Raw genomic sequence first — 21,467 nt, forward strand, 5'->3', positions numbered from 1 at the left:
GTCAGTTAGGGATATTTAGTCCTCTATGACTGGAGATTGGGGTAGATAAGGCAGCGCTGCCTTGTACACCTGCCATTGTAGAAGCTGGCGCATACTTGGCTGTCAGCGGAGTAAGGGCGGCGGCGAAATGAGGGAGTGGGGGTGGCGGGGGTGTCTATAAGGCACGGGAGATAGCTGGTGGATTTAGGCTGAGAAGGTTCGGGGCGGGGAGGATGGATGGATTGACGAAGGGGCAAATGACCGTGGAGTGAGAAAAAGAATGACAGACTGCACATGAGATATTGCGCCAGCCTAAAAACACTTTGCTGTGTAGTTCAGAGTCTAGAGCCCCACAAAAAGGACACTGGTTCCACTGGGAGATCCGGATGGCACACTTGGCTGCGAAAAGCTTGTGATAAGTGTAAAAATGGGACCCCAGTATGATAAAGCGAGCTCAGCTATTATAGTGAGATAGTCGCTGAGCTCGCGTCTTGAGGAAAGACAGCGCAAATTACTTCTGAATAGCGGGTGAAGGCGATGGTGAATTCGGCAAATGATAAAATACGTGACGGATTGTGGCTTGAATTTTTTGAGTGAAAAAAGTGTAAAAGTGTAAGAGTGTAAAAATCGCCGCAATTGATTTGGAGATGGGAGAGATAGGAGAGAGAAGTGAAAAAAAGTCTATGTCCGCACCTGACAGGATCTGATTCCTAATGGTAATGGGTAATGGGGGGTGGTTCCAGAGCTAAATCATTTGGGGGGAACGGGCAGTGGCGTCGCTGAAGCTAGCGAGAAGGGAGAGCGGGCTTGGACAGAAGGGAAAGTGACTGTCGATACTGTTAGCGAAGGCATGCTCGTGCTTGGGGTGATTCCTGGGACTGATGGAAGAGGAGGGAGGAGGGGGAGGGTAGCGGGCTCTAGGGCTTGCGTCATTAGTGGAGGCACGCTCACGCTAGACGTAATCCCTGTAATGGACGAAAGGGGGAGGAGGGGAGGAATGGTGGGCGCTGGGGCTTGCGTCATTAGTGGAGGAATACTCGCGCTGGAGTTGGATGGCGGCGCTGCCGGCCATGGGCAGGAAAGGGGAGTGTGGTGAGGCACAGGTTGTGGAAGAAATGCCTGCGGCGGCTTGAAGAAACTGCAGAGTTGCGATCAAGGCCGTGAGTGGTGGGCTGACGTTCAATCTCTAACATGTTTTTGTGGTGGTTGGATGTGCCAATGCTTTGACAAGACAAGAGATGATGAAGGTAGGATTGTTGTATTATTGTGGCATGGTGAATGGAGTTCCACATTGTTGTACTGGGAACTATATCAGCTGACACCCTAGCTTGTCTTTGGCCCTCTTTTCCACCAGCAGGAACCAGGTGCTAGTTCAGAGCTAGAGCTATTGCCAGTTTGAAGTCACTTCAATTGGCAAGCCTGCTAAGAACTAGTTTGCTTTTCCACAGGCTTGAGAGCCACCACAGAGCCCAGTCTTATGTCACTGAATATGTCCGGCACACAACACCAAAGGACAGAGAGAGTGATTGGAGAGCAGATGACTCTTTAAGCTTTTGAATTGCTCTTGTTGTACTTCGATCCAATAGCTTTGCAAAATTGCATCACCATCCAAACATGGCAGATCGAACGTGTTCATGTTTAGCTGCTATTTCAAAAAAGCCAGATCAAAAGTTTCTATTCATCTTGTTGGTCACGGTAACCCCAGCCTATGATGCAAATAGTTCTTACTTCTAGTAATGTTTTGATGCTAGCTTATGAACCATATTTCCTGGTTCCCGAGCTGGTGCTTTGTGTGTCGAATGATAAAGAACTGATTTGAAACTATGTTCTGGCTCCAAACCAGCACTCAAATTGCCTAGGTGGAAAAAGGGTATGTGATTATGTCTAAAGCTTGCATATTTCTGTGTTGCTTGTTCCATATTGCCTGGGATTTATCAATTGTTTTTCTTGATACTTTTTAAAGGCCTCTGACTGGGTCAAAGCACCCTCAGTGTCTGTTGTTGCAAACAAGTTGAGGGTGTGGCAGGGGCATCGTTGATGAGGTGATAAACAGTAGTCTTTTGTTTGATTAAGGATGTCTGTGACATTTATGAAGACAGTGTGTCCCTCATCTTTTTCTTTATCCTCCTCTCTCTGGTTCTTTGAACTGTGCATGTCTTCCAACATCTCAGCCAAAACATCATATGTGTGGCACCCTATGACATGCTAATGCCCCAGAGCAGATGCTTAATGTTACTTGGTTTATCCAGTGGATAGTCACCCCAAGGCAGCTTCCACATGCATGGTTCTGCTTGGATAAAATCTTAGTCAGTGTGCTCCCTGTCTGAAAAAAAAAAAAAAAAAACAGCATATGCTGGTTAGATAGGTTTTGATGCCGGTTTAAGCTGGTCCTTTGCTGTTTTATGCTGGTCCTTTGGTGGTTTATGTCCTTGACCAACAACATGACCAGCTAAGGACCATCTTAAACCAGCAAAGGACCAGCATAAACCAGCGAAAATCAGCATCCCAGCATCAAAACCAACCTAACCAGTATATGCTGTTTTTTTTTTTTTTCAACAGGGCTTTTTATTGATATCTACTCATCCTCAAGCATTCTTCCCAATGTTCTTCTGTGTAAAAGCTCTGAATAAATCCATGTATTCTGTTCTCACCACATTGTGAAGTGGATGCAATCCTTGATTGATAAGGTTAACAATCAACTTGTCAAACTGCTCTTGGGAAATACTGTGGTACATTGCCTTGTTTGATAGAAGTGGGATGTCCCTCCTCTTAATTCCTGGGGGCCCTCCTTTTCTTGGCATGCTCACCCTGAAAACATGTCCTTGCAGGACCTATGCTGGCTTTCTGTGGGCACAGTGGGCTAGGGCCAGCCCACACCACACCTAAAGAGGCCCAGGTAAGGCACACTGCTTTGGGCTCACTAGCCGCGTTTCCACTGTCGGGCCAAAAGCGGGCGTGCTAGTGCGTGCCAGGGCCAGTTGCATTTCCACTGTCACTTCCGGGGCCTGATCGTGCCTCGTCGGTGCTTCCTCAGGGCCAATGGCCCGGGTTTTTCGGCCCGACGAAAACCTTGGGCCAAAGCGGGCCAGCTGGGGCTTGAGGCGTGGTCAAAGTGAAAGGCGGAGTTAATGCAATGTTTCGATAAGCGTGCAGTCAGGTAAAAGTGTGTCTGCGGTAAAATGCGCATTTCGCTGTATTACGTCGTGCAAAGAACTCAAAAACTTAAAATGGAGAATCGTCAGTACAAGTCTGTGGAAGATACCAGGGCTCTTCTGAGTATTTGGGCCGAGGACAATGTACAATGCCAGTTTGACGGCGTCTGCAAAAACGAAGACGTGATAAAATACATCGCTGCTAAACTCGCAAAGCTTAATATCAAGAATTTGCGTGCCCATACAAAGCCATAAAAACGCACAATGGACAGAGCGGTGCCCATGCAGAAAAGACACTTACATTAGGCAGATATTGATATGGAAATCTATGCCGTTTTGATGGGCACATTACTTAAATGGTTATCTGATGGGGCACCTTTTGTGTCCTGTGTAAATCAGGTCCTATTAATAGTTGCACCATTAACTGTTGTTACAGACTATGTGATGAAAACATTATTTAAACGCATGTCTGATGAGTATACTCTTTTTTAAATTTGGATAAATGCAAGTAAAATCCTATAAAAATGAGATCTGATGTATAAGTAGGGGGACATAGTCCAAAGAAACCCCCCAAAAACTCACCAACACACCTTGATAACATGTTAACATACACTGTATCTGTACCTAAATAAAGGCATAAAAGATTATACTAGAAGTACAACTGTGTCGTTATTTTTTGCAGTAGTGTGTCGATAGTATGCAACATTGTGTTTTATGTGATACAAAGTTAGACTAAAGATTTGTGTGTAGGTCTTAAAAACAAAGCTTCTTTTCACGTGATTTATTATTGTAATATATTACAAATATTGCTGCTGCATTAACAAATGTTGCAGAGCATTTATTGCATCAGAACAGACATCGCCAACATTACAAGGCGTTTCTGCATTCGCTGTATCCGGTTTCCACGTCACTGTATTGTTCTTTTTTCGCCTTGCAGCTAACATAAGCTTCCATCTTCGCAACTGGGTTTCGCTGCCTCATCTTCCACCAAGAAAACACCGACAGGAGCAAACAAACACCCGCTTCGGCTCTCTCCATTTTGTTCATTCGATGATCACACTATGTATGCCTACCTGACTTACTTTCAATCTCCCCGCTGAAAGGGGAGGGGTTTCGTGATGTTTGATCCAATGAGGTGTGTAAAGGGCGGGCTTTAGTTTTGCACAGCGAGGCTACTGGCTCGATAGTGGAAACGCAGCTTACTTTTGGCCTTAGTGCTTGCGACTCGAGGCCATTGGCCCCGCCCGGCACGCTCTTAGCACTGGCTCGCACTGGCCCGACAGTGGAAAAGCAGCTACTGAAGGCCACACTAGCAGACTGTTCACATTAATTCCATGATGGCCCAGTGTGGGCCAGCCCATTCGGACATGAGCAACTTTTGTATTGTTTGGGTCCATGGAGGTTTTGTGTAGGTATCTGTAATGCAACTAGGTGAAAACAAACAATATTGACTGTCCATTCTTTAGTCATTCTTTAGCCACTCAGTTGAACTGGAATGGCTCAAAATAAAAGAGACCTTTTCAGAACCTGTTGTTTCATATAGGCCAGGGATCCTCAAATCTGGCTCATGAGATCCACTTTCCTGCAGAGTTTAGGTCTAAACTAATCAAACTGTGCATGCTATTCAATGTCTTCAGGATGATTTGAAAATCTTAAGTAGATGAGTTTGATTGAGGAAGCTAACTAGTGGTTAGATTTTGACGAGTTGCTAGCTGGTATTTGCAGACTGCACTAAATTGTGAATGGCTAGCTTATTCAGGAATCACCTGAATGTGTGTTCTAAAATTTGTATTTGCACAATAAGCACCTGAAAACATACATTTTCTCTGTTGTTTCAAACAGTATCATGTACTTCAGTATCATGCACATTCTGAAAATGTATATCAGTGTATGTGTGTGTATTTGTTTGTGTAAATTTGTATGTGTGCATGTATGCACAAAAAAATGGAAAAAAAAACTTGACTTGTATATGTAGTTTAATTTTCAAGTTTGATTTTTTTTAGATTCTTTCCTTTATGTGTTGTCAATTAAATATATATATATATATATATATATATATATATATATTAGGGGTGGGCATAGATTATTTTTTTTTAATCTAGATTAAAATGGCTAATTTGAATTCTGCTGAAGGCATTTTCAGAATATGTGTGCTATCCAAATAATGACTAAAATAAGTCTTCGAGAACGGGTTTCTCAAGCCAGGTGGCGCATTATACCAGGCGCTCATCTCCTGTTTCCAAAATGCATCACAAAATGCTTGACAATTGCATTTACAACATAATTACCTATACAAACTTGTGTAACCAAGTACTTCTGCGCAAAAGGCTGCACGATGTGCCGTTAAATACACAGACACGCACGGGCATGGATAGCCTATCTGTGTGCATAGTCTTCGATTAAACTGCGTTGCTTTTAGAAGCGTCAATTCAGTTGTTGCATATAGTTTAATGTCTTTATTTCGGGATTATCAAAGTAAATTATAACTCAAATTTGAGATTTTACTGGGGCACAGCAGATTTTCACTGGGGCACGTGCCCCAGTAAGCAACGCACGCACCTGCCCTGAAGCGGCTTCATAACTGCATCCATGTTTGCACGTCTCATTTGATGTGGTAATTTCACAGAAGTTGAAGACTCGTTCTCGCCTCCTACAGTGCAATTCGACTAGGTACACGTCATCCGCGCTAAAATATCAAGGTAAAAGTCATCATAGCTTACGTAGTTTAGACCCAGCTCCCAACCCAACTTTGAGAATAGATTAACGGCGATATTTTTTTTATCGCCCGATAAGAGTCTATATATTTTTTTTTCCGCTTTAGGTTCTAAAGGGTTAAGGTGTTGCCTTGACCTCCAATTCCCCAGATTTCAATTCAATTAGACCTTGTGAAACTTGCAGTAATAGGTGTCTTCTCGCCTTTTGCCATTTTCATGTTAAAGTACATATATATTATTTGTACCAAATATGCAGAGGTACAATTGTTTACTCATAACTGTTGATAACTACTACTAAATGTTGAATGTAAAGTGTAATGAACCCCCTTTTCAGCATACCGTACATTACTGGACACACATTTAAAAATTGTTCATAATAGATGTAAGAAGCTGTGAAGTGGAGGGAAAGGGATCTGATTTGTGCTAATTCATTCAGTCTGATTTGGAAAATCAGTTCAAATGGTTCACTGAAGGAAGTGTTTTAAAATAATTAAACAGTTATTATTTATCATATTTCATAGTTTTTCTATCACTACTCTGCCCTTAATCAAGACACTCCTAAGTGTACTGTAAACTATTTAGAGTAAAACAAAAATATCAGTTAAACATTTATGATGTGACAAAATACACAAACATACTTTGTAGTTTATGTGATTAGAAATATATTGTTTTTCATATATGCTAGGGCAGAGGTAGTAAAAAAGAGGTTTTGTGCAAATAGCAAATGTCCACACAGTGATGTCTCTTTGGGACAAGTCCTATTTAATAAAGATTACAGAATCTACAATAATTCAGCATTATTCATTAAGTGCAACATGGGTACATATAAACAGTAAAAATGGTAAAAACTTGATTACACACACATAAAACAGTAACTAATTTCAAACTGTGGTCAGTGAATCAGAGATCTACAAGTGATTGATGTACACCTGTGTCATTAAATGTATTTATCCAAGCTCTCAATAGCTTCCTCTTTTGAGTATTGCTTCCATTCTTTAGAAATCTCATCCCACATGTGGAATGTTTTCCCAAAGTATTTATTAAGATCTTCCTGAAATCTGCACACAAACCACTTCCAGTATGGCAGCTCAGAGACATCAGGAGTGATGCTCCATTCTGCATAAATATTTCCTGCTTTTCTGTATTCTCTGCATAGAAACCACTGACCTGTATAGAACATGTCAGCAGTTCTCACTAAAGATGTGCAGAAATGTGCACTAAGATTCTCTGTTTCTCGATAACAGCACCCAGTGAATCCATTCACACGATGGAAAGGAACACTATGATCTCCAGAATGGTTTTCTATTGTGTTGGTGCAGGTGGCTCCACAGAACGGACACTGAACCCAACAGCACTGACAAAGATGATCAATTAAAATCTCATCTGGTTTGTCTGTCTGTTCTAGATTTCCTGGAAATGTCTCTGTGCTGAATTTTTCTTGTATTTCTGATGATACAGAACTAAGTTCCACACGTATCACATCTTCTAGGAGGCTGAAATCATTGACACTGTCATGATTTACTCCACTAAGGTCCTTAACAGAGAATATCAGCACATCTGAGAGCTGCTGTGTGAAATCATTCAGCCATTTCTGAACATCTCCACTGGTTGTGTTGACCTTTGTAGTTGCTTTATGAACTGCGTCCATGACCTTCTGGTGGAGGAGTTCCGTTTTCTCCTTCATCTTGGGCCGAACGCTGACTTTAAACTTATCAGTGATGTACAGGCTGACTTCATCTCTGATGAAACTCCTGAAGTGGTCTTTTGGATTGTTTAAGTAGATCATGTATTTCTCAAAATCCTCCTGTTGTGCCAGAGTTTTGAGTATGTGTTTCTCCAGTTTAGATCTGTTTCCATTTAGTGATTCACAGTTTGTTCGAATTTCATTAGCCAAATCTCTGGCAGTATTTTTGTAGACACTGTTCTGAATGGGCTCTTTCAGTTTCTGACAGATGATCTCCCCAAAAATGACATCTGATTTTGCACCATGACAGTATTTCTGGAAAATACTATAGTACTCTTTGCTCTTCTTTTCAAAGTATAAAACAGGATCATTAGCTGCCCTGAACATTCTGTGCTGGTCAGTAATTATTTTGTTTTCTCTCTTACAGATGGAAATGACCAAATCCATGTAAAATTCATTCGTGAACACATAGTTCCTGGGACCTTGCTCATAATCTACTATTCTTGCTTTGATATAATCTGCAAGGTCTTGAATGTAGGTTTTATTGTAGCCCATCTTTGCAATGTTATATGACATGATTTTTTTTTCTGCCTGATGACCAATGTCATTCACTAAGGCTCTAATTTGGGCTTCCACCTCTTGATATAATTTAGAATCAAGATTTGCATCTGATATTTCATTTTTAGCATCTGCTGTAATTTCACTGGATTTCTTGAACTGTACATAATCTGAATAACTCAGCACAGAGAAAACATCTTTGGTGTATGTCCAGGCTTCTACAGGGCCACCTTTATAAATGTCACTAAGGAGTTTTTGCATGTCTTTCAATACATCAGTGTCTTTGAAAGGAGGAGTTTCTGCACTGATCTTCTTAACACAATCTGTCCAAAAGGAATCAAACTCCTTTTTCAGGTTTGTTTCATTAATGGCTTTGTCTTTAAGCTTCATTGCAAGTTCTTTGCTTTTTACCAATAGAGTATTTTCATGACATGTCCTCTGATCATCAATTGCTTTCTTTATATGTTGCTGCTTAAGAATCTCATTTAATTTCCTCATTGTTTCTCCCACAATGTTTTCTTTAAGCTCTTTAATTTTGATGTTAAATGACGCTTTCCACTGTTTTAGTATATCTTTATCTTTGTCCTTCTCAAAGAGTTCTGACATTGATTTTTCTACTTCTCCACTCTTCGCTTTTAGTTTCTCTTGGAGATGACTTTCTGAAACCCTATCAATTGTTTTATTCTCTATGTTGTTGTAAAGATTGTTCTCTATATCCAGCATAGTTCTGCGGAGACTCCAGGACCACTTGCTGTATTCTGTCTCCAGTTTCCGGTATGTTGCAATTTCCAGAGAATTTCTAAAGCTGAACACAAATCGTTCGTTCAGTAAAGCCTCCCAGAGATCATTAATGCGAACTTTTAGGTGTGTCAACTCTAAACCATGTGATTTTGAGGCATGGCTAAAAAATGTTGTCTTCAGCTCTTGGATATTTTCACAGTATGATGGGTTTGGTGGTGCCATTGGTGGACTTCCCTCCCAAAGCGGTGTAAAATATTTTACATCTTTCCGAATATCAAAAGTAATGACATCGCTGAAACATTCTGCAACATATACTTCATCTTTAGCAGCAATTTTTGTCATTTCATTCAGTGTCTCCTGCAGCCGGCTCCTTCCCTCCATGTTTTTCTCTCCGGCTGTGATGTCTGAAATGTTCTGATGCACAAACACGCAGCTGGGATACAGATTTACCTTCTTCATCCTCATGAAGGCCTGAACAACAATCTGAAGAATTTCCTGCAGCTCTGATGGGTTTTCTCCAAGAATGTTGATTAATGTCAGATTACCAAGACCAACAACAAATGTGGCCAATTCATTGTCCTGATGTCTTGTTAACCTTCCATCCAATTCTAGAGTATGAAGTCCCTCAGTATCAACAACCAGAATAAAGTCAAACTTTAGCTGTTCTTTCATCTCCTCCGACACTTTGACCAGCTGCATGAAAGCTCCTCTGGTGCATCTGCCAGCACTGACCGCAAACTGGAGTCCAAACATGGTGTTCAGCATAGTGGATTTCCCAGAGCTCTGAATCCCTAAAACTGACAGCACAAAGACTCTCTGGTCTCCCAGTTTCTGAATGAGTTGATCTAGAACAGCAGTAACCCAGACCACAGGAACATGAGCAGCATCTCCATCCATCAGCTCCAGTGGAAATCCAGAGATCATCATCTCTGCTGCAAGACTCGGAAGACAAGAAAAATCACACGGCAGGCCTTCCTTGTTCTCATCTACTGATTGACACGATTCATAAATCTGACCGATCTCCCTCAGGATGTGCTCCAAGCCAAAGGTTGCAGCTTGAAGTTCTTTTGAAATCCTATCATGTTCTGTTTGTTCATCTGTCAAATTTGTTGCCGTCTTTTGCTCAGTTATGCTATTTGTCTCTTTCAGTTTTAAGACTTCTGACCACTTTTCATAATACTTGTAATGTAGAACAGAAAGGTCAGCTGAGGTGTATTCATCCAACAGGATTGCGAGCCATTTAAGAAAAAACATCTTCTCATTTGGAGATTGTGAATTAATTTCTGTAATAAACAACTTCATGAACTCACAAATATCCAACACATGCTGGTCTTCACGGGTTTTCTTCATGTCTTGTTCCTGTTTTTTTACCATATCTGTTTCATTTCCCTGAGATCGATGTAGTTCTTTGTTCTTTTCACACCACTGACGCCAGAGTTTCCCCTGACAAGGCAGAAATGATTCTTTGATTTCTGTTATTTCTTTTTCCTCTAGTAAATCCCTCATCTGCTGGGCTGCTTCTTTTCCTCTTCTGCAGTCAACATCATGATCCTCATCTACTCTAATACCTAAGCATTTTGACACATCTTCAAGTTTGAAAAGAGATGATGATTCTGATGATAAGAAGGAGAGACATTTGTTTATAGCTTGTTTGAGGTCTTCAGATACATCCGACTGACTTCTGTCTTTTATTCCAATTTTGTATTTCCATGGCCTCATCTTAACTACACTAGATTCATCCTCAGTAAAAAGAAAAATTAATGGTTTTCTGTCCTTGTACAGGTTTTGGATCTGTGCTGTACTGTCATTTCTGTCAAGTCGTGGTAGAATAACAACTTTGACTGAGGCCATTTCAGTGAGGATCTGCAGCTGTGTCTTATGGTCTCCTGCAGCACCATGAAGGTTACAGAATGCAACACACTGAGTGAATTTATCTGTGTCTTTCCCAGAGGGGCAGTACCAGGCGATCTCCACCACTCCATCCATCAGTAGTCTGGTTTTGCTGCTGCCTAGGCAGTTCCTGTGGAAGAATGTGTCGTGTTTCTCATTGATCAGACTGTTTATCAGCTGAGATTTAGATGAGGACACTGAGCCAAACCTGAAGAAAGCCACCATAGGTGTTTCTGCCTTCCAGACTGGCTGGATTTGACTGATTATTTCATTTTTGCCATCTTTCATCTTCCAGCTCTTGCTGATTTGTCTGAATGTCCAGAGAGGAAACTCAATCTCTTGTGTGAATGGATCAGGAACAAGCAGAGGCAGAGCGTACTGACACTGAGACAGTTTAGTCACCATCAGCTGCTTTAAGAAACTATCAGCACAATGAAACACAGCCATCTGAACATCCATCGGGTGAATAGCATCTCTCCTGTTTGTTTCTTCTGTAAACAATAGCATGTCTGCGAAAACATCAGCATCACCCTCATCTTCAAATAAGTCATTGTCTCTTTGTTTTTTGTCATGCTGCTTTTTGGTCTCTTCAATTTTGATGTATCTTGCTCTGTAGTTCATCATCAGTAGTTTCTGTAGGAAAGTCTGAATAAGGTCTTTCTCAGCACAAGACTCATGAGACTGGAAAGAATATGCAGTTAGTTGAAGAACATCTGCAGCTTTAAGCTTACACTGATGTCGGTTATCAAGACAGAGTCTTTGAAATAGATGCTCTACTTCTTCACTGATTCCACTTTCTTTCCTTAGATTCAGTTTTGGACCATCTTCTGAATTTGTATCTACTTCTGCCTGAGAAGCAAAACAACAATTAAAGACAATTTGCTGTGAATCAGCAAATCACTTTTTTTTTTTTTTTTTTTTACAATTTATTCCAATAATAAGTTGCCTTAAGTAGATGTATAGTAGAAGTATTTAAAATCACACAAGGTAATATAGGTTGTATAACGAAGGGATTTCTAATGTCCTGTTTCTCTTCTATTTTTGCTCTTAACTCATCACATACCTCAAGTCTCTCTGTTGTCTCTGTTGTTGTGGTGTATTCCATGCTCTCTTCTGTTCTTGTTGATTGATCTTGTTGTGACAGAAAAGAAAATTCGCAATACATTAAACATGAATGTTGTTTTGGACCCCACTGCCTTTTTAAACATGATTACATTTCATTATTCTTTATTCTTACGATGTGTGTTTTTTTCTTTGTGTTATCTTAATGGTTCTTTTCCATTGTTTTAATTTTAGTTTTAGTTGAACATTATAATACCATGTATATGTTTTCTTTTTTCTTAAAATAAGAAACCAAACAAAGGTATTATTAACATTTGATGCTTATGCTATAGAAAAGCAATAAAGATTTTCAGGAAGAGCGTTTTTAACTCAATACATTTTTGCAAATACAATTTCAAGGGAATAATTAGCAATTATGATTTTTGTTATAATTGTGCAGCCCTAATAATGGTATAATTTTTGAGTTATTAAAGGGATGGTTCCAAATGGCGACACGTCGGCGTCACTTCCCAGGTTTGAAAAAGCACGTAAAAGTCCTCCTAAAAGTTGACATGCACACAGATGTAGTAGGAGGACTTTTACATGCTTTTTTCAAACCAGGGAAGCGACGTCGACGTGTCGCCATTTGTAGTTTTTGAGACTAGTAGGGATCGGCTAAAACGTGTTTTTAAAACACTCATGGTGGACTTACAAATGTTCTGATGCAGCGTTTGTGAGTACATACAAGTTTGGTAAGATTACTTGCACGTTTAATGGTGCAATTTACGAGATACATCACATGTACCATTCACTCCTGTAACAAGCAATTCGAAAAACTCTAATATCTCCATAAATGTTTGACTAAGGTAAAAAAAACTTCGGATGGGGTATTTACATGGGCTTCGGAGTGCATAGCAATGAAATCAATTCTACTCCGAACCATCCCTTTAATGAAAGTGTAAACCCTTTAGAGACATCAGGACACCAAATTTGTGTTCTTACCACTTGGACTTGTCCTATTTTGCAGGTCTTCACTTTGCAGGTCAGGTCTCTCTCTTAACGCAGTGTTGTACATTTGACTAGTGTAGCGCTGCTGTTTATTCTCAATAAACAGCTGCTCAATTCTGTTCATCAGGTCTTTCATCTCAGGCTGGCTGTTCATGTTCTTGCTGCAGGTGTGATATCTTTCACCACATTTCTTCAGCAGCAGGTCCAGAGCAGAGTTTTTCTTCAGATCATCTATTATTGAATCAGACTCTTCCTGGCTCTCATAGGTGAAGAGAATCATCACAAATTGAAGAACTCTGTCACCAAATACTTTCTGAAGCCACTCAAGACCCATCTTATCAGCATCTGTTAACTGGCCCAGTCGCACAACAAAGACAAAGGCGATTATTTCATTTTCATTCACTAGTTGATCAGTGGGGGGGTGCAGATCAAGAGCAGTCTCATGTAAGCCAATCAGATTGATGACTGAGACACAGCATCCTGATATCTTCATCTGCAAAGGAACAGTCATGGATGTTGCTACATTTTCGATATTTGGTTGTATTTCTCCAAGAAGAATATTGTCTTGTTGAAAACGGACCGCAGCTGCGTTTCCAAATAACACAATGGTCAGACGGTGACCTAGAATAAACCAAGAAAAAAACGTTCTCAGATTTATCAATACACTCTGGGACAACAAGTCTCATTGAGCAATAACCTAAAAAGTGCAAAAATGTGATAAAATGTTAAAAAGCTGATATGTTTATTTTCTTACCCATACTGCTGAGCTCAATAGAGTCCGACAGTTGAGCGGATCCACTCATCTCTCCTTTCTTAAATAGGCTGTTCATTTTCCTGAAAAAGATACTTTAAATTAATATTTAAAAAAAAAATAAAGTATTTGAGTGTGTAGAACGTACTAGAGATGTTCCGATACCCTTTTTTCCTTCCCGATACCGATTCTGATACCTGGGCTCGGGGTATCGGCCGATACCGAGTACTAATCCGATACCTGGGTGTGTAATTGTATATACAGCTGTAGATAATACTAATAATTTAATTTAATTGTGTGCTTCAGACTTATTCCTTAATAAAACAAATATACAGTGATATATACAGTGAACTAGAGTATTTTTATTATATGACATACATTGAACTTTTATTATATGACATATACAGTGAACTAGAGTATTTTTATTATATGACATACATTTGACAGTAATATTTTTTCATATAGTTAGTATTACTAATCTGGTTTTCCGACGTACATCAGCCCTGTTTATAACAGAGAATTTTGGCCAGAATTTGAAAGATTCTCACTAGATCTCGCAGCAACCTTATTCATTGTGCGGCATTTTCAAATGCTCCTCACTGCATCTCGCAGCAGTAACAGTGTTGCAAAATCAACGTTGGCTCCCGAATAAAGCTGTTCGGGGTTTGTGCAAGTTTGTTTGCATTGCAGTCCAAGCTGATAAACGGTCAGCGCTGAGCAGCTCAAACGTGTCGTGTTAGTTTCACTTTCGTTTCGCGTGCCATTTTATGTTTCTCATCTGAGACAGAAATGGCAGAGCTTATGAGTTGAACAACGCGGTGGTCGCGCCAGTGTGACCGCTCACGAAAATTAGTAACACTGGCAGAAAAATTGGTCACAGTCTGGAGCCCTTTACAGTTTTTCTCAATTGCTTAAACACATTTCTTGAAATTATGCCTCTTATTTGCGAAACTCTAAACACAAATCCACAACTCCTAACTCATTTCCCCAAACTTCCTATATTGAGGTCAAAATGAAGCTCTCCACTCAAAACAATTCAATCTTGCTGAAAAACCAAACTTTGCTTTCAGACATGACACACAAATCCTCAAAAACAAACACACTACAACACAGTTTTCCACACTGATGAGATAAATTCAAAACAATACTACAAAAACAATACAAATAAAAAACTTTTCACATGATGAACACAACAAATCTATTCCTTTGCAAGTGTTTTATTCCTTAATTTAATGTACTGTAGAGTACAGTACAAAACAGCAAAAAACAACAAAATAATTATTCTGCCCAGCATCCTGTCTTTGGTCTGGGACAGGCCTAAGAACCTCTTCAGCATCACAGGCTAAATTAGCCCTGGCCAGGCAGCAGGGGTCAAATCATCAACTAAAATATATGAGACTGCTTGTCTTCTTGCCTTTGCTCTTCCTCTGTCTCTTCCATGTTGTTGTCGTCATCGTCCTCCTTCTCCTCCTCCTCTTCCTCTTTCACCTCCTACTCTTCCTCTTCAAAATTACACATTACTGTATGTGGGATATTGATTGAAAAAGACTGGATAGGATTCACAGTTACACTTGTACTAGTGGTCTGACAAAAAATAAAAAAAAATAAAATAAAAGCACACAACGTCATTGTGAAACAGAAAAAAAAAGAAATATGGGCACAAAGGTGAAAATAAAAAGAAGAAAGTCCACTGTCGGAATTTGTAACTCCTGTGTTGTCCTCTGTCTATATGCTTTCCAATGGAAGGTTCATGAGATGTACCTTTGATCTATTTCAGAGAACTGCTTTATCATTGGTTGATCTATATTATCTTCATTAGTGAAAGTCAAGATTCACTTGAATAATTCATGGCAAATTTACAAAAAGTCTAATAGAAATGTGTAGAATATATGATTGACAGTTTAGGACAACTAGATCAAAAATTTTGCATTTAGGTAATGACTTATACGATGAGCTAATGACTTGATGTTTTGAGGGGTAAGACTATTGCACAGAGAACTACAGTATATAATACATTTTGAGCAACATGACAATAGCAACTGATAATGTAGGAAACTGCAGACAAATGTATATTTCATTTCTGATCTGAGAAATGCACCAAAGTGACTGAGAAAAACTTTTATCCTTTTATCTCCATCGAAGGTTCTGATTGGTGTGTGCTAAATTTTGACTCCTAGTGTTTCCAGTTGGGTAATTGTGTGCTAATTGAGCTCAAACTTCGCAGACTTGAGTGAACAATATTGAATGCTTGTGCTTTCTAAATGACCTCATGGTGTAAGCACTGAGAAATGTAGGGATTTGTGTGTAGAGTTTTGAAGTAACAGTTCACCAAATATAACTCATGTGTCAAAGCAGGGAATAGTGTTTATTGTTTAGGGAAATGGGTGTGCTTTTTCAAAAATGGCGTTATAGTTTTGAAATTTTAGTTCGAAAGACTGGTTATAGTGTTTTAGCAATTGAGAAAAACTGTAATATTACCGCAAGTGTCCCGCGCGCTTCAGTACAGGAGTAAACAAACCACGCGCTTGTACAATTCATTAACACAGAACCACGCATTAATTCATATTTAAACAGTCGGTTTTTGGCTTAATATTAGTCCATATCACGATTTGATTTAAGTGTAATGAACTACCTTTGATTAATGCATCAAACTTTGACAAATTCCATGACGTTCCGCGTTAAACTGTAAATTCCATTTTGACTGGATTCCGCGATTCTGTCCGTGTTTTCCGCATCGCAGAAATCATAAAGCCCTACATATGAGACATGCCACCGTTATAGCGGACAAACTGCTAGCACATTTGTATTTCTTCTTCGCTGCTCTAAACAGTGGTTGCTTGTGGCAACACTGTTTGCATTCTGAGCCGCGAAGAAGAACTGGCTTCTGATTTGCTAGCGGGAATAACTTATATCTCAAGAAAATGGTATCGGATCGGTACGTGGGTTCAAGTACTCGCCGATTCCGATGCTACATTTTTTTGTGGTATCGGCGGCATTTCCGATACTAGTATCGGAATCGGAACAACCCTAGAACGTACACTTCAGAGACTACTTTTTCTAGACATTTCACTTTTTAATTTCCTTGTGTTTACCGTATGAATGATGTTTGAGTATGAAATCATAACACTTAAAGCGATCCTGCACATGGACGGGTGCCCGCAGGTAATGTAATGGGTGGAATAATATTTACATTGTCATTTGCAGTACATATGCGGGTCAGGAATCAATAAGCACAAGTGGACTGTGGATCCAACAGATTAGGGACACTTTAATTGGCAAGCCCTGTAAGCCCTGATTTAAAAATTATTATTAAACTTAAGTTACCTCTTTGTCTGTGATTGTGTCTTGTGAAAGATAATAGCCACACTGTGCATGCACGATTGATTTTTTGTCTACTTGATGAAAGAAAATTTAATGTGGGTGTAGTTTGAGTTGCGATCTTTATGTTAAGCAAGTCGGGTCAGGTACTGAATTCAATTAGTGCTTCTGTCGATAACGGGTCAGTTGTTTTGTTAAGTACTGCAGGGTTTCCAAACAGGACCTGTGTATGACTCTGAGGTGTAGATCCAGTCTAACAGGATTTGTGGTTTACAGAAACATAAGGTGTGTTCGGCTTGAAGTGACACTGCACATACCGATCAGTGTATGACATCAAGGTACCGCGAGAGCAAAATACTCCATTTGCTCTCGCCGTACTTTGATGTCATACACTGATCGGTCTGCACAGCGCCACTTTATGGTGAATACACCTATTGTGTAATCTCCAGTAAATCACATGACATCTTTTCCAAAAACACCTGACCAACCATGTAACCTATTTCTTAAAACAACCAACAGTCAATACAGTCAATCTTCAGAACTTTTTCCACCAAAATTAGACCATTGTTACACCATGCCTGTGCATAATCACAATAATAGCTTTTTACCTCATATTCTGTCCCTTTAGTGGGCATTGATTGACAATATATATATATATATATATATATATATATATATATATATATATATTATATTATATTATTTGTAATCTTTATTCATACATCCTACAGGTATACAGTCCCATTTTGCTATTAATATCAATAGTCTGTCATGTGATAAAGGACTCTCTGAAGGACAACCATTTTGTACTGAATCAGTGGTTCTGATTTTAACTTATGAATAAACTAAATAATTACAAACCGATAAATATAGTTTTCATGTCATTTTATGTCTCTATCATCTGTCCATCATCTAACTATAGTGCATACAAGTACCCGGATGGTCCTTATTTAAACACTGCGCAAGAAAGTAAAAATGTTCTTTTTTTCTGATAGTACAGACAGTCTCATTAGCTAATTATTAATATCTAAATGATTTTGAAACAAATCATTGTCGCTTTTTTTTGTCTTACATTTGTAATGTTATTATAATACATAAATAATAACTTGTTTAAAAGAAAACTGATCGTGAGCATCGTTCTGTTGTTATAGTTATGATTTAATTGTAAAGTTCAGCTTTAGCTTTCTTTAACTAAAAAGTTCACCATGTTGGAATTTTGATTATCTTAAGAAAGTTGCTCATTGGTAAATTTACCTCAGACTGACTTAACAGTGCGGTAATTCACCTAACAGGACATTTACATTTATGATTTACACTTTAAAAACGACAATTCTAAGCTATCATAGTGCAGGTCATTTAGTGAAAACAAAGAATAAGAAGTATATTTTATTGTCTTACCGTATCCTCCGCGTTCAGAGAGTCTGAAACATCCAAGTTCGACTGGCTGCAGGCTACAGCCTGCAAAACAGGGCAGTGCTGTACCTGGGCAGAGCTTGCACATGTCACTCCGCCCCATAACTAATCTGATTGGCTGGCTCGATCGTCTTTCATAGGCATACATGATAAAACATCGTAGTCGGTGTAGAACGGCGTATAGTTCAAATCTGTAGTAATGCGGTGCAACCTTCATTATAATGCACGGAATAAATAAGATGATCTTTAGGCCAATGCATGAACATCACAGCATTTAAAATATATATTTGGTTCACAGCAAGAAGGTCTTCAGGTAAAGGAAGAAAATTATGAATTACATATATGAAATGTTGATTACTTATATCACCATTGTATAAGAAGGAAAATGAAAAGGATGTATCAGCACTGTTTTTATTTAAATAGCATGGCACACTTGAAGGTGTCATTGGCTTTTAAAAGCTATGTTGGTGCAGTTGTATGTTAAAGGGATAGTTCACCCAAAAATTAAAATTTGATATTTATCTGCTTACCCCCAGGCATCCAAGATGTAGGTGAATTTGTTTCCTCAGCAGAACACAAACGAAAATTTTTAACAAAAACCGGTGCAGTCTGTCAGCCAAATAATGGAAGTGGATGGGCACCCGACCTTTTAAAGTAAACAAAAACATGCACAGACAAATCCAAATTACACCCTGCGGCTCGTGACGATACATTGATGTCCTAAGACACGAAACGATCAGTTTACCTTTGATACACAGCCATGTCCATCTGTCATGAGCACGAGTTTAGCATCCGGCTCGTGACATGTGAACGCGCTCTGGCGTAGAATACGCAAATGCCGGAAGCGATCTGTCGCATGTATACAACACTCATTGTTTACACAGTGTGCAGAGATTGTGGGTATATCAAAATGGTAATTACTTACGCTTATCCTGATTGTTCAAACCGATTTACAGTTTTTCTCAATTGCTTAAACACATTTCTTGAAATTATGCCTCTTATTTGCGAAACTCTAAACACAAATCCACAACTCCTAACTCATTTCCCCAAACTTCCTATATTGAGGTCAAAATGAAGCTCTCCACTCAAAACAATTCAATCTTGCTGAAAAACCAAACTTTGCTTTCAGACATGACACACAAATCCTCAAAAACAAACACACTACAACACAGTTTTACACACTGATGAGATAAATTCAAAACAATACTACAAAAACAATACAAATAAAAAACTTTTCACATGATGAACACAACAAATCTATTCCTTTGCAAGTGTTTTATTCCTTAATTTCACGAGTTCCCACTTACATATAATTAGCTGGAGTATGTAAGCATGTTTGGCGTGCTGTCCGGGGAAGGGCTCCGAGCTCGGGAATGGCCCGAACCTAGAGTACCCCCCCCCTATGTATATGTGTAGAAGGAACTCGGAGTGAGGAGATGGGGTGGTGGAGGGATGCTGATAATCCGTCAAATGGGTAGAGGTGAGTCGGCTGTATTTATGCATGATGTAGATTGGCTTGAGTGAGTACCAGCTGTGTTAATTAGGCTAAGTATCTGACGTGCTCCTCCCGAACTTTGCTTTAAGAAACATAATTTAATGTACTGTACAGTACAAAACAGCAAAAAACAACAAAATAATTATTCTGCCCAGCATCCTGTCTTTGGTCTGGGACAGGCCAAAGAACCTCTTCAGCATCACAGGCTAAATTAGCCCTGGCCAGGCAGCAGGGGTCAAATCCTCTTGCATGCCTGATCCAACCCTGGCACTCATCAACTAAAATATATGAGACTGCTTGTCTTCTTGCCCTTGCTCTTCCTCTGTCTCTTCCATATTGTTGTCGTCATCGTCCTCCTTCTCCTCCTCCTCTTCCTCTGTCACCTCCTACTCTTCCTCTTCAAAATTACACATTACTGTATGTGGGATATTGATTGAAAAACACTGGATAGGATTCACAGTTACACTTGTACTACTGATCTGACAAAAAAATAAAAAATAAAAATAAAAGCACACAACGTCATTGTGAAACAGAAAAAAAAAGAAATATGGGCACAAAGGTGAAAATAAAAATAAGAAAGTCCACTGTCAGAATTTGTAACTCCTGTGTTGTCCTCTGTCTATTTGCTTTCCAATGGAAGGTTCATGAGATGTACCTTTGATCTATTTCAGAGAACTGCTTTATCATTGGTTGATCTATATTATCTTCATTAGTGAAAGTCAAGATTCACTTGAATAATTAATGGCAAATTTACAAAAAGTCTAATAGAAATGTGTAGAATATATGATTGACAGTTTAGGACAACTAGATAAAAAATTTTGCATTTAGGTAATGATTTATACGATGAGCTAATGACTTGATGTTTTGAGGGGTAAGACTATTGCACAGAGAACTACAGTATATAATACATTTTGAGCAACATGACAATAGCAACTGATAATGTAGGAAACTGCAGACAAATGTATATTTCATTTCTGATCTGAGAAATGTACCAAAGTGACTGAGAAAAACTTTTATCCTTTTATCTCCATCGAAGGTTCTGATTGGTGTGTGCTAAATTTTGACTCCTAGTGTTTCCAGTTGGGTAATTGTGTGCTAATTGAGCTCAAACTTTGCAGACTTGAGTGAACAATATTGATTGTTTGTGCTTTCTAACTGACCACATGGTGTAAGCACTGAGAAATGTAGGGATTTGTGTGTAGAGTTTTGAAGTAACAGTTCACCAAATATAACTCATGTGTCAAAGCAGGGAATAGTGTTTATTGTTTAGGGAAATGGGTGTGCTTTTTCAAAAATGGCGTTATAGTTTTGAAATTTTAGTTCAAAAGACTGGTTATAGTGTTTTAGCAATTGAGAAAAACTGTAAAGCTAAAAGATTATGTTTGCTTGTGCAAACTCATCCGGGACTTTTCACCGATTTCCCCTTCCAGCGTTTGCGTATACTACGCCAGAGCGCGTACACATGTAACGAACCGGATGCTAAACTCGTGCTCATGACAGATGGATGTACCTGTGTATCAAAGGTAAAAAATGATATAAATACTGTTCAGTTTTTCGCAAAAAACAATCGTTTCGTGTCTTAAGACATCAATGTATGGTCACGAGCCGCAGGATGTAATTTGGATTTGTCTGTGCATGTTTTTGTTTACTTTTAAAGGCCTGGTGCCCATCCACTTGCATTATTTGGCTGGCAGACTGCACCAGTTTTCCTTAAAAATCTTTG

General features: G+C 39.2%; 1 protein-coding gene across 1 annotated transcript; it reads right to left on the bottom strand.

The window, feature by feature from the left end:
• Positions 1-6,596: 6,596 nt before the first annotated feature.
• Positions 6,597-13,595, bottom strand: LOC141338911 (interferon-induced very large GTPase 1-like). Its single transcript, XM_073844524.1, has 4 exons — positions 13,522-13,595; positions 12,765-13,388; positions 11,782-11,831; positions 6,597-11,567 (listed from the first exon to the last, which is right to left on the bottom strand). The coding sequence occupies exons 1-4, from the start codon at positions 13,568-13,570 to the stop codon at positions 6,783-6,785; spliced, it is 5,508 nt and encodes a 1,835-aa protein (XP_073700625.1). The 5' UTR covers positions 13,571-13,595; the 3' UTR covers positions 6,597-6,782.
• Between the last annotated feature and the right edge of the window lie 7,872 nt (positions 13,596-21,467).

The sequence above is a fragment of the Garra rufa genome, chromosome 7 (genome assembly GCF_049309525.1).
Source record: "Garra rufa chromosome 7, GarRuf1.0, whole genome shotgun sequence".
NCBI lineage: Eukaryota > Metazoa > Chordata > Actinopteri > Cypriniformes > Cyprinidae > Garra > Garra rufa.